General features: G+C 44.8%; 1 protein-coding gene across 2 annotated transcripts in view; it reads left to right on the top strand.

The window, feature by feature from the left end:
• The window catches only part of RIPOR2 (RHO family interacting cell polarization regulator 2), a 70,754-nt gene extending 58,464 nt beyond the window's left edge, over positions 1-12,290 (top strand). For both annotated transcript variants that reach the window (XM_074146372.1, XM_074146373.1), the window contains 8 exons: positions 85-253; positions 1,676-1,811; positions 2,761-2,922; positions 3,879-4,037; positions 5,104-5,306; positions 6,832-6,915; positions 9,097-9,187; positions 10,655-12,290. In XM_074146372.1, the coding sequence (XP_074002473.1) occupies positions 85-253; positions 1,676-1,811; positions 2,761-2,922; positions 3,879-4,037; positions 5,104-5,306; positions 6,832-6,915; positions 9,097-9,187; positions 10,655-10,755 (1,105 nt within the window). In that variant the 3' untranslated portion in view covers positions 10,756-12,290. The remainder of the gene's footprint in view (positions 1-84; positions 254-1,675; positions 1,812-2,760; positions 2,923-3,878; positions 4,038-5,103; positions 5,307-6,831; positions 6,916-9,096; positions 9,188-10,654) is intronic.
• The last annotated feature ends 219 nt before the right edge of the window (positions 12,291-12,509 follow it).

The following is a 12,509-nucleotide window of genomic DNA, read 5'->3' as shown; positions in this document are numbered from 1 at the left end:
GTGAGCTCTGTGTGTGTGTGTGTGTGTCTGCTGTGGCAGTGTTGGTTGGCCCTGCACTGACCTCCCTCCCTCATCCCTCCCCAGTTACAGGACAGAGCACCCAGAAGCCAGAGGCCACCTGAGCGAAGCTCTCACCGAGGACACAGGTGTGGGCACCAGCGTGGCCGGCAGCCCTCTGCCCCTGACCACAGGGAACGACAGCCTCGATATAACCATAGTTAAGCACTTGCAGTATTGCACGCAGCTCATTCAGGTACCGGGCCCAGCTCTTTTTGGGGCATATATTTTAAAATTTTCCCAGCGGGCACTGGTGGGCCATCAACATGGGGCAGGACCAGGTCAGTGTTGCTCCTGGGAGGCAGTGGGAGCGCAGGGCTGGGACAGCCACCATGCTGTGGTGAAGGTAACCAGAAAAGCCTCCATCGTTTCCATTCCTCACCCCTCTGAGAGCAGACCTGACCTGCAAACCTCGGGGCACTTTGCAGGTGCCACCCAGCAGAGCTGACGGGTGACACAACAGATGACAGGGGCAACCCATGCTCTGGGTTACCAACATCTGCTGGCTTTGCTGAGAGGTCCTCAATGACATTGGTGCTCCGGTTAAGACAGCCCATGTCTTCAGAGATAAAACAGAAGCCCGTTACCCCACCGTTTAACCGAGCCCCAGACACAGCTGTGATGTTCAAGAGCAGAAATGCATTTCTGCATGTGAGGTGGAGAGATTGTCTGCAACACACACGGGGAAGGCAGTGCCTGGCAGCCCCTCTGGGACATCAAAATTGTCTGTTTGTGCTCAAAACTAGCACAACCTTTTAGAGGTTTTTTTTTTCAGATCCCAAGCACAGCAAATGTCGTTTTAAACCTCCAGCAAGGAAGGGCATCAGGGTTTTCCTGATGAATCAAAACATACTGCAACTTCCTCTTCACAATTATTCGACTCTTCCATCTTAGATATAATTAGCTTTATTTTCCCAAAGGTCCACTGAAGCAATACAGAGTGAGCCTGATTCCAGCTTTCTTAGTGCTGAGCTGGACACTCTACCAAGTATGAGAAAAAGGGAGGGTTTTGTGTACATGGTAAATATACAGCTGGGGGAGGCAAGCTTGAACTATGTCCACACACGGAGCAGATTTGATATGAACAATGTTTATGTGGACTCCTGAAGAAAATGCAGATGTCAGCAGCAGGGAGGATTAGCAAGGCAAAAGTATGAAATTAATAAAGGCACCTGGTTAGTTGATCAGAGCTGAAACGGTGTAGAGGAAGAGCAACCTGTATCTGCCTCCAGGCAGGTATGTCCTGAAAGTCCACGGCCTATGTTATGCGGAAGTGAGACAAGTATTCTTTTCTGGCTTTAAGGCTTATGATGATGGATTCCTTTAGCTTCACAAAGCATGTAAATTAGAAATTATATATGCAAATGGATGCTAGGATACTCAAGTGCCTGCATCTGGATGTAGATGTTAAAGATATAAGCAACAATGCCTATCAATCACGACCATAAAATACTCAGAGACAAAAAACTTTTGAAGTTAAGGAGATCCAATGGTTCCAGGCAATGAATTTGCCATTGCACTTCTTCAGGTGCCAGGTGTTTTGGAGTTGTTTGGTTTTTTCTGTGGTTTTTTTTTGTTCAATGACTCCTTTTCCTCTCTTCCCATTTGTCTTCACCAGCAAATTGTGTTCTCCAGTAAAACACCATTTGTGGCAAGAGACCTCCTGGATAAGCTGTCCAGGCAGATCCTCGTGATGGAGAATATTGCAGAGATCAGCACTGAGAACTTGGGAAACATCACCTCCCTTACTGATGGTAAGAGACAACTTAGGGGGTTTCCTTCTGAAAAGCATTTGTTTGGGCATGCGTTCCTGCTGAAATAATTTCTGTGCAGAGCTCACCGTCACTGCAGGAGATGCCACCATAGTAGGGGCTGACTCACAGTTACCAGCAGGTGCAGCAGTCACTGCAACAGGTCAGGGGCCTTATTCAATCTTCAGCGCTAGTATCCAGAAGTAAGCAGGTGAGAAGAGAAAAGACTTCTTACCCTCCCTGATGTGCAGAAGATGGACAGAGGTCATTGCTGTGGTGGAGTGGGGATGCTGCCACCTCTGAAGACCCAAATTCTTCCTCCACCTCTCTTTCCTGAGGAAGGGCAGGATCTGCCTCATACTATCAGAGGCAGATCCTACAACTCCTTAGACATTTTATCCATTTCATTTTTAGTCATCCAGATGGAGAATTATTTAGTTATTTTTCTTGTTGTTGCATCTGTTTTAATACCTTGGAAGAGTTTGACAAACACATAGTTACTCACCCTCATGAGCACTCTGGCAGGATAGGTAAATAGAACATATTGTATTTACTTTGTTCATGAGAAAACTGAGGCAAAATTGAGTGACTTACCCAAGGCTAGGGTAGCACCCAAGCAGTGCTAGGACAGGAACCGGTCTTGTGCAGACCATTTGTGGTGCACTCCTAGTATTTTGTGGTATTTAAAAGGATGAGACATCAGTGCCCAGGACTGGATCAGGAGCAAATTTTCTCACATCCTACCATGGGAAACAGAAAAAACATGTTACAAACTTGGGATGATCCCATGATCATGCTCTGGGAAGGTAATAGCATGGGGTGACCCACCAAACAGTAGCTGTCCATCAGTGGGCTGGGGTGAGATTTCCTCCACTCTTACCATCTCGTTTTTCTGGAAGTCAATGTGTCCAGCACAGCTTTGTTTCGTCGTTCATTTTGTCTTCTCCTCCAGCAATTCCAGAGTTCCACAAGAAGCTGTCGCTGCTGGCTTTCTGGATGAAGTGTACTGGCCCTTCAGGAGTGTATCACACGTCTGCAGACAAGATGATGAAGCAGTTGGACATGAATTTTGCTACCACTGTGAATGAGGAGTGCCCAGGACTTGCAGAAACAGGTACCAAGTGCTGCAAAAAAATTGTGTCGGTCATCAAAATGGAGAACAGCTGTGTACTGGGTTTTACTCAACCTTCCTTGCTTTGTTTTCCAATCCCTTGAAGGTCTGTTTGACCACAGCTCCAAGATCTCATTTGAAAACTAATGCTACAACTCTTGAAAGAGTTTTGGCCAAAAATAATCAGATCAGAATAGGAGAAAAAAGAGAGGTCAGCAGAAAAGAAAATACTGTTTTAAGGTTTATGAGCTAATTGGAAAGGAAGACTGTTCCCAAATACAGGTTTGTAAGTGAAGTAGGAATCCTTGCACTTAATTTTATTCATCTATATAATGTCCATGCCCCATTACAGTGCACTGGGATGAAATTCATACACATCCAAGGGAGTCTATCTGAACATAGGTTCCTATTTGAAGTGGGATGTGACACATCTCAGACTCCAGCTATACTGACTAGCTCTCCCTGGGACAGAATGGAGATGTAGGGTGACTTCTCAGGTGTAGGGGAGAAGGGTTACCTTCTCCTACCCAGGGCAGTGTTTTCCTTCTTGGTCCATGCTACAGCTCTCACAGACAGTGCCTCAGACTAGCTTTCTGCGTGCCACATGCTCATGCAGGAACATAAAGACAAGCAAAGCCAAACCCTGCCTCTGTGTGTGCATATGTATTTAGTGATTCAGGACATCATTTGGGTAGAAGGGATGCTTTATTGGATAAGAAACTCCATGAGCCATCCATAAACAGGCAGAGGTTCATTCTTAGAAAGATATCCTCTGGTGATTGGACCTAGACAGACCTTCTGCCTGTCTGGCTTCTAACCTAACCGCAGTTGAGGGTAGAAACATTGGGAAGTACCTGACTTTGCAAATACAGTTCTTTCTGGCTTTGAAGAGCATTGCAGCATTCTGCCAGCAGCTTTTACTCTCACTAACGTGTCCCTTTCTCCATGGCTCCCTGCAGTCTTCAGAATCCTGGTGTCTCAGATCCTGGACCGGACAGAGCCTGTCCTCTACTCCAGCATGTCCTCTGAGATCATTACCGTCTTTCAGTATTACAACTATTTTGCCAGCCACAGTGTTAATGACCTTGGAAGCTATTTGCTGCAGCTTGCAAAAGAAGGTAGAGTATATAAATTCTGGTGGCTAACAGGGGAGTACATCAGTGTCCTTCAGCCCTCAGCACAAACCAATTCAGCCCTAAGGCTGATTTTACAAAAGAAGAGGGGAAAGGAGACAAAAAAGTGCCTTGAATGCTAAGTCTGAATGCACCTGAACAGTAGTACACATCAAGAGAAAGGAGCTGATGTAGATAGACCCTCAGTCATTTCTATTTCCACTTCCATTTTCAAATGGGAAAAAAATATGATGAAAGAGTTAGTTTTTAGGAAATGGCTGATGGTGGTGGGCTAGCCCCACGGTCTGGGAAGTTTTCTTTGCTCACAGCTTGGATGACATTCCAGTCTTTTATCAGCCTTTATGGAGAGATCTTCTGAAGTGCTGAGCTCTGCTCATGAGCCAAGGGATTACAGCACCCACCTCAGTGTCTGGCAGGCTCTGCCACCCAGAGCTAAAGAGAGAAGAAGATGCTCCACAGAGGGTGCTAGATGGCAGTCCCTGGCAACCCAAGTTTTCTTCTTCAGTATTTGAGAGGGAGTTTGAAGAACCTTGCCTAGTTTCCATTTTTATTTGGGCATACCAGGGAGCTTTTGCTCAAAAACATGGCAGGAAAAAGGCATTTCAGCTCACCTCTGAAACACATTAGCCCTGGCTCTTGGTGGCAGACATCAATCTGCCTGGGACAAGCTCTCACAAAGATGCCCTGGAAGGCAATACACTGACAATGTTGCGTTTCACTTGTGATAAGGAGGATTTACATCTTCCAGCAGCAAGTGAAGATTTGACAGTTAGGCCCTTAACTCTGGGTAGGTGTAAGTGCCACAGTGTCCCACCTAGCCCATCTACTCATCTCTTCCTTTAGAAGAACATCTGAGAAACTGGCCTAACTTAAAGCCCAGACAATTACCAATGCAGACACACCACATATCCATAGCAATTGCTCAGGTGGGGATTTTTCATGTTCTTTGTGTGCATAGTAAAAATTGAGGATTGCTAGCAGGGAAAGGAGCAATCTGAAATATCGAGAGGATAAAATATGTAAAATATGTGCCTTCCTCTTGCACTTCCAGCCTCTGTGGTTCAGGTGCTGCAGTCAGTGAAAGATGGAAAACTGCAGCAAAATGTGGCCAAAATAAACTCCAATAACCTTCCGCCACAGCAAGAAGTTTTGAGAGCTTTGGCTTTACTTCTCAATGAAAATAAAAATGAAGTCAGTGAGACGGTGGCATCACTTCTGACAGCTACTGCAGAAAACACGCACTTCAGGGAGAAGGTAAGTGGCAGAAAATCACCTGTCGCATAAGAGACCTGTATCATCATGACATTTTTTCTGCCTGTGTGTTTCAAATGTCTATGCATATAAAACAATTGCTCCAAGCTTCATTTAAGCTGATCCAGAGGGATTTCCTGTCTAATTTTCCTGCAAATATGCAAGTCTGTTTCTGTCGTTCTGCCAGCCTGTTTCTACCTGTCATTACACTAAACAGGTACTAACCCAAACTCTGCAAATACTTACTGAGTGCTGTGCTCTCCAGTTATCTTCCACACTTCAGCAATTCTGCTGGCATCTCTCAGGCTTGGCTTCAGTCCAAGGCTTCAAGGCAACAGTCCCCAGCATCACCAACACGCGAAGACGTAGGTCTGAGATTTTTATTTTTTTCTGAAAGGAGGCTGGCATCTGTGGGACTTCCCACAATTTCTGGAGGGGATGGGCTGCCTTGGGAGAACACAGCTCGGCTGTGAGATCTAAGATTTGAGTCTATCATCACAGATACCAGAGGCAATGAGCAGGGCCAGATTAAACACAGAAATTGAAGAGAAGGGAGAAAAGCAGTAAGAAGAAATTAGGGGTTGGCTTCTCCCCTTTCATGGCAGATCTTTCCCTACTATCCTTCTTGTTCCCTGTCAGGAGAGAGTGAAAGAAAAGGCAGTTGGAAGAGGAAGAGAGGCAGAAGGAAGGCAGAGGGACAAGAAGAAGGAGCTTGCTCTTTGCTGCTCTTCTCTGTCGATCCAGTCCCTTCCTTGTTTGCCCTCCCACTTCATCTTCCATTTTGGCAGCCTCTTGGTATCTCATACCATCCTTCTCCATCCCCAGCTTCATGGAGGCAGCATCTCAGGGGAAATACAGCCACCTCCTGGAACAGGCGTGCGTAGCTGATACCTGGTTCACTGCCTGCAGGAAGGACCACGGGGTGCCTTGTATAAAGGCATTATGCAGCTTTATGCTGCAGATGAGTTCATTGTGCAGCCGACTGCCACTGAGATTTGCTGCTCACACTGGTTTTGTTTGCTCAGCAGTAGCTACTAATTTCTAGGGCCAAGCAATAAACTGGTCTAGCAGCTCATGCTAAGCCTGTAATAGTTATTTGCAGTCCCCCTGGGGTCCATCCCAGCCTGTTCATTACTATCCCTACATGAGAGGGACCATCTCAAGGGTCAGCTCTTGAGCTATTTAGTCTCCGAGGCCCATTGAAAGCTCTTTGGTGAATTATGCAGAAAGGCCCTCAAGGGTGCCAGATCGTGCTTCTCACTTTAAGGTGAACTTTTCCTCAACAAAAGCTGGCCTGAGACTACTAAGCTATAACTCGTGGCCTGGCCTGGATCTGCTGCGGGGAATTATCCCACCACATTACCACCACGTAGCAGGGGCTGTGCGTCTGCATCCCACGGGCTCACTGTCCGGGAGGCGGGCTGCAATTCCCTTCCCTTAAGTAGGGTAGCAGTGCCTCCTCGCTCCACCCTTCTGCTCCACACAGGCACCAGAATTTTCATCGCTACTCTTCTTTATCTGTTTTCAGGCCTTGATTTATTACTGTGAAGCACTAACCCAGCCCAACCTCCAGCTGCAAAAAGCAGCTTGCTTGGCTCTAAGATACCTCAAGGTAAGAGACAAGGAATTCACTGTGGCACTTGGCATTACTTTAAAGAAAGGACATGTGATAGCTACAAACAACAAACAGAAATATGCAATAGCAGCAGCAATGGTGTTTTTGTTTTGCATTGCTGCACTGCATCCTTTTACAGATACCGTGCTGTTTGGGAACAGTTTAGAAGCTTCATTGCAAAAATAGCTGGGCCTTGTGACAATGACAAAGTTTATCTTTTGCATACCATCTTTTCCTCCCTCTCATATTGACTTTAGGAGACTTACTTCTACATCACAAAGAAAAAAAAATATTCATCCATAGAGTACTGACTGAGAGGGGAAAAAAAATCCTTTCCCCGGATAAAATTAGATCTAATGCATGTGGGTTGCTGCGGTAGAAAAGGAGAGGCAGGTCACAGCTGGTTTTGTGACAAGTAACTGGTACATCTGGGCACTACTGCTTCAGCTAGCATATAGTACTATTTCTGCATTCCCTCCCATGACAGGAAGAAAAAATGGACTTTTTCTTGGGCTGTTTTTTTTGCGCCATGGGAAACAGCAGCCGCCCAAGCCCAACTGGTACAGGATACTGGGGAAAAAAGCATGTTCCATGAGACAGACCCACCGCAGACTGACTATTTCTCCCTCAAAACTGTCCCCTGAAGAAGACAACTCTAAAACGTAACTTCATCCCAGACAGAACTGATACCATCCAATACATGATCCAGTACTGTTTAAATATGAAAAAGCTGTTTTCCCTTGAATGAGATGCTAGCAGGCATCCCTGAGAGGCAACGGTGAGGGGCATTACACCTCTGCTGCATGCAGGGTGCAGTGGAGTTTTTGTTCTCTCAGGAAAAGGCAGGCTAGGAACCAGTGGTGGGAACTGGAACTAGACACATTTAACTTGAGCAGTGTGGCTCCAGTGCGTCTTGAATAGTGAGAATGGCAATTGCTGGAGAAAAAAAAACTACTGAGGGGAAGTATCATCATTTGGGATCTTCAAAGAAAAAAGTTGAAGTCTTTCTGGAAGATAGAGACACCTCTAGTGAGAGGTGTCCCTGCCCATGGCAGGGGGGTTGGAACTAGATGATCTTTAAGGTCCTTTCCAACTCTAGCCATTCTATGATTCTATGATATTATTTCAGAGATGGGAATGCTAGAATGAATCAGTGGCTGTTGGTGAGCTAACCTGATGGCAGCAACATCCACATCAAACCATGTTAGCTGCACAATGTCCCACTATGAACCTCTGGGAGGTTTTGCACATCACAGCAAGCTCTGTGTTGCTGTGAACCCATCACTCACAAGCATTCAAGCTGTAGTCACCAGTGTGCACCCAGCACAGTCTTGGCCCAAGTCAAGCACAAGCGACCATGTTGAAGGTGAGGTGGTGAGATTTCGTGGCTCTGGTAGCTAAGCCCTCATTCAGAGCATCGTAGAGCAGGCCTGTGCCCCTCAGATTGACAGGGCTCATGCAAATACTGACTCTGGCTCAGCACCTTTTCCATGTGTCACGCTGAGGCAGCGCCTGCCCTTCCTTTCATTCATCTCCCTTGTCGTATTAAATAGCCTGCCAGAGACACTATGACACCTGCTGTCCCCAAAGGCCTGACGTTTTTGTAGCAGAGCAGAACAGGATTATTCCTTGCTTTCTTCCCAAAACAGAACAGGCAAGGTGAAAGTGTGGGCATGTTGGTGGGCACAGGTGTTGGTGAGGAGCTTGCGGTGGAGTGAGTGGGCTGGCCAGCCAACGTCTCCCTGTAGGCACAGTTTGGCTGGTGAGAACGGCCTTCTCAGACCTACAGGTTTGACATGCTTAGTGTGAAACTTATTCCCTTCATGCCTGTCTCCCGTTCATCTCCCTGCCGCACCCTCACCTTGGCACTTTGGTGGCCTTGTCCCATGGCCCATCACCCAGCCTACAGCAGAAGTGGCCACTGTAGCTCGTCAGCCAGATATATGTGTACGGCACATAGGGTAGGAAAATTAGAAAAGGCCCACACTGACAGCAGAAAATATGCCTTCTCCTGGATGCTTCCCCTCAGGGAAACCCCATTCCCTGTGTCTCCACCAAAGCCCTCCCCTTGGAGTAGGAAGGGCAATGCAGAGGATGGTCATTATTTCCACACAAAGCTGTGAAATGAAACCAGAGTGTACTGTGTGGTGCTCACGTGGTTCTTTTTGCACTTCCCAGGCTGCTGAGAGTATTAAAATGCTGGTCACGCTCTGCCAGTCTGACAATGAAGAGATCAGAAAAGTGGCATCCGAAACCCTGCTCTCACTTGGTGAGTTGCCTGTTTTAAAGCAGTATTTAATTTTATTTTTTAACAGACATGTAAGACATCTGAGTTATACAAATGCGAGACTCTTGAGTGAAACAAAACTTTATACCTAGATACCTAGACACTCAAAAGACATTAGAAAATATATATTCCTATATATATGAATATATATATAGGAATAGTTATATTCATTTTGAAAATTATGGAAGTGGACCAAAGAGAAACTGAATTGCATGAGAGCCTGCAGGGGGAAGTAGAAAAGGAAAAAAACAAAGGAGAAATCAACAGAAATAATTTGTAATGGATTTGAAAACGAAGCAGCCTTGAGGAGGCAGGACAGGCACACAGCCTGCTGCGCCTCATACACCCTCCTCTTGGGGACCCCCTCCTATCACCCCTGTAGTGCCATTATCACGTGCTCAAGTGCCATTAGCACTGCCAAGTGTTCATTGAATCTAAATTATCTTTATATGCTTATTTGGACAGACCCTAGCCTGCAAGTCCTCCTTCGCACAGGACCTCCGGCACCTGGCATTGACCCTCATTTGTCCTTGAGACGAGAGATACCCTGTTTGTTAACCTGTAATCTTGCTGTGTAGTAGTGTGTGACTGCAAGTGGGGCTGCACAGTCTCAGGGCACCAGTATTTAAGTGGCACAGGAAAATTGTATTTTTCTGGCCTTCAGGCTAGGCATGAATTTCGACTCCATGGGGCTATCTGTGATTTTAGTTATGCAAACTCATCAAATTTACTCTCCTTCCATTCACCAGTTCAGCAGGAATTCACTCTGCTGTTGGACGTGTTATTGCTCAGGTTATAAAACAACTAGCCTGGGGACACTTTGGAAAACGCAGGGAGATTGCACTGCTATTCTTCTAGATGACATACAGAGATGATCTTGGTTCCTAATGGTCAATTCAACATTCAAGGCTCAATCCTATTTTCAGGTGCATATAGATGACAGTATCTAAGAGAAAAGGGTTTGAGACACAACTAGTTAAATTTAGCAAACATACTACTTCCTCTTTTCCAGGGAGATATAAGTAAAGATGTGGCTAGACTTGCTTCTTTAAAGTGCCAGGAAGCGAGAAGTGGATAAACTTTATATTGTCCAAAGTATGAACACGTGCCTTGAGTGTATCCCAGCAGCAGCTGAGACCTTGACGCGCACCATAGGTCATTTAGTAAGACAAGTGTACAGATGCTGTCATCTAATCATACAAGCCATGTCTGCTTCTGTTTGGCTCTAGATAAAACCAGCAAATTACAGGAGGGGAAAAAAAAAAAGAACATTCAGAATACGCTTAATTTTTCCAAGTAATTTCTGAAGTTGCTTTCATAAAGATAAATTTTAAGAAGAGGAAGAAGTTACCAGCAGATTGATATTTTCTAACAGCAGAGAATCCAGTATTTGAAATGTTGTAGGGCAGTGATATAATACATTATTATGCTTTAACATTTTGCATTCAGGTGAGGATGGGAGACTGGCATATGAACAGCTAGACAAATTTCCCCGAGAATTTGTTAAAGTCGGAAGCCGCCGTGGAACTGAAGCCGCCACAGCTTTTTAGGTGGAAAGAACCTGGCTACATTTAGCAGTCATTAAAGTAGGATGGAGCTGCACTTCAGCGTGGGGAGCAAAAAGACGACTTTGAAGAGTTCTATGAAAATGTCCCAAAATGTAACAATTTACAGACTTTTTAAGGAAAAGCAAAACCTAAAATCCAGCTAAAGAGTTCCTATTGGCTCCTCTTTGCAGCTCATGATGGAACAGTTGGACACCGAGGAACAATACTTTGATTTGTAACAGTTAATGTAATTGCAGTTATTCAGCCTCAAACTTCTGTGAGTTGTTAGAATTTGGCATCTTCATATATTTTACTATTACATTTACTTCCTTGAAGTTGTTGTGGAAGCTTGAAACGTGCGATACTGTATCTTAGCAAGGACAAGTAGGAGGCCACCTGAGCAGGACTGCAAAGAAGCTGTCTCTTCAACCCCGAGCTGAGCATCTGCTGCCATGCAGTGTCTCCAGCAACACTCCAGCAGCAGGGAACACCACTTGGCGAGAACACTGTTCTCAGTAATGAAACACAGAGCAAGTTTCTTCAAGTTTTGCCTCCAGAAACAGCGTGATGTAAACCCTGGGAGGTGTCATTTTGGTGACTCATTCTAAATGCCTCCGCTGGTCTTTTATTTCCTTTCTCTTCCCCTCCAGCAATGAGCCATCATTAATCCAGAGATTTGTGAGGGGGATCAAACAATCACGTAGGTTTCTAGAAACTAAATGAAAAGGTAAAGTGCATTTATTTATTCCGAGAAGGAGTGAATACAGCTAATTGCACGAGTCCCCAAAGCCATTTGGTCCTCTAAGTTGCAGGCAGGATTGGATTTCATACACTCTAATTAGTGGATCATAGCTTCTATAGAGCGATTTCAATATAAAGAACTAGAACAAACTAAAGTGGAGCTCGGGGGCAGTAATAAGCAGAGGGTGAAATGAGTGCGTTCCCCCCCTCCCTGCAAGGATGAAAGACAGCCAGTGCTTCAAGCTGCTGATTACAAGCCTTAAGTTAACAGAGGAGGTGAATAGAGTTTAACAGAGGAGTGTTCCTGTACTGTGTTCATTATGCATGAAATGCTATTTAGATGTCAATTAAAGTATCCAAATTTGCATAGACTACATAGAAAAGACTGCAATAGAAAACAATTCACATCAAAAGGAAGCCTCCTGCCCCAAACACATTGGCAGGCAGGGGTCGTTTTGTTTTGGTTTTTTTACTGTGAATGTTACAACAATGTACATATCTGTATATTTATAAATATATATATTCTTCCTTTAATTAAAAAAGTACATTTTGTACAGTTCAAAATGCTTAGTTGTTTACTGAGGGATATAGATTCTTTTTGCAGAAGGTGAAATAACCACATTATGGTTTTTATACCATGCCTGTCCCATCAGCTGAATTCTTCCAAGGTGTCCTTTTGTACTGACTTCTGCTTTTTTTTTTAATTCGTTTTTTGCTTTTAGTTTTGTGGCATTTGTACTCACCATGTTTCCTATCACATTTAAGTTATAATAAAGATTATTTTTTAATTACTAAGCACATCAGTCCATATGTACGGTCACTCTCTATCAGCAGCCTCTCCACCATGAGGCTCACACAACCTTCAAATGTCAGGCAAGTCTGGTCCCAGTACAGTAAGTGGCTCAGTAAGAGCCACCTACTTGCAGCTGGATTTGGGGCAAATCATTAGGGAGTTGTTTTATTATTTAATTATTAAGGGAAAAGACTTGTAGAGAATATTTGTCTTTTCAAGCCTG

The sequence above is a fragment of the Numenius arquata genome, chromosome 4 (assembly GCF_964106895.1).
Source record: "Numenius arquata chromosome 4, bNumArq3.hap1.1, whole genome shotgun sequence".
NCBI classification, from domain to species: Eukaryota; Metazoa; Chordata; class Aves; order Charadriiformes; family Scolopacidae; genus Numenius; species Numenius arquata.
This window is presented reverse-complemented; position numbering and strand designations above follow the sequence as displayed.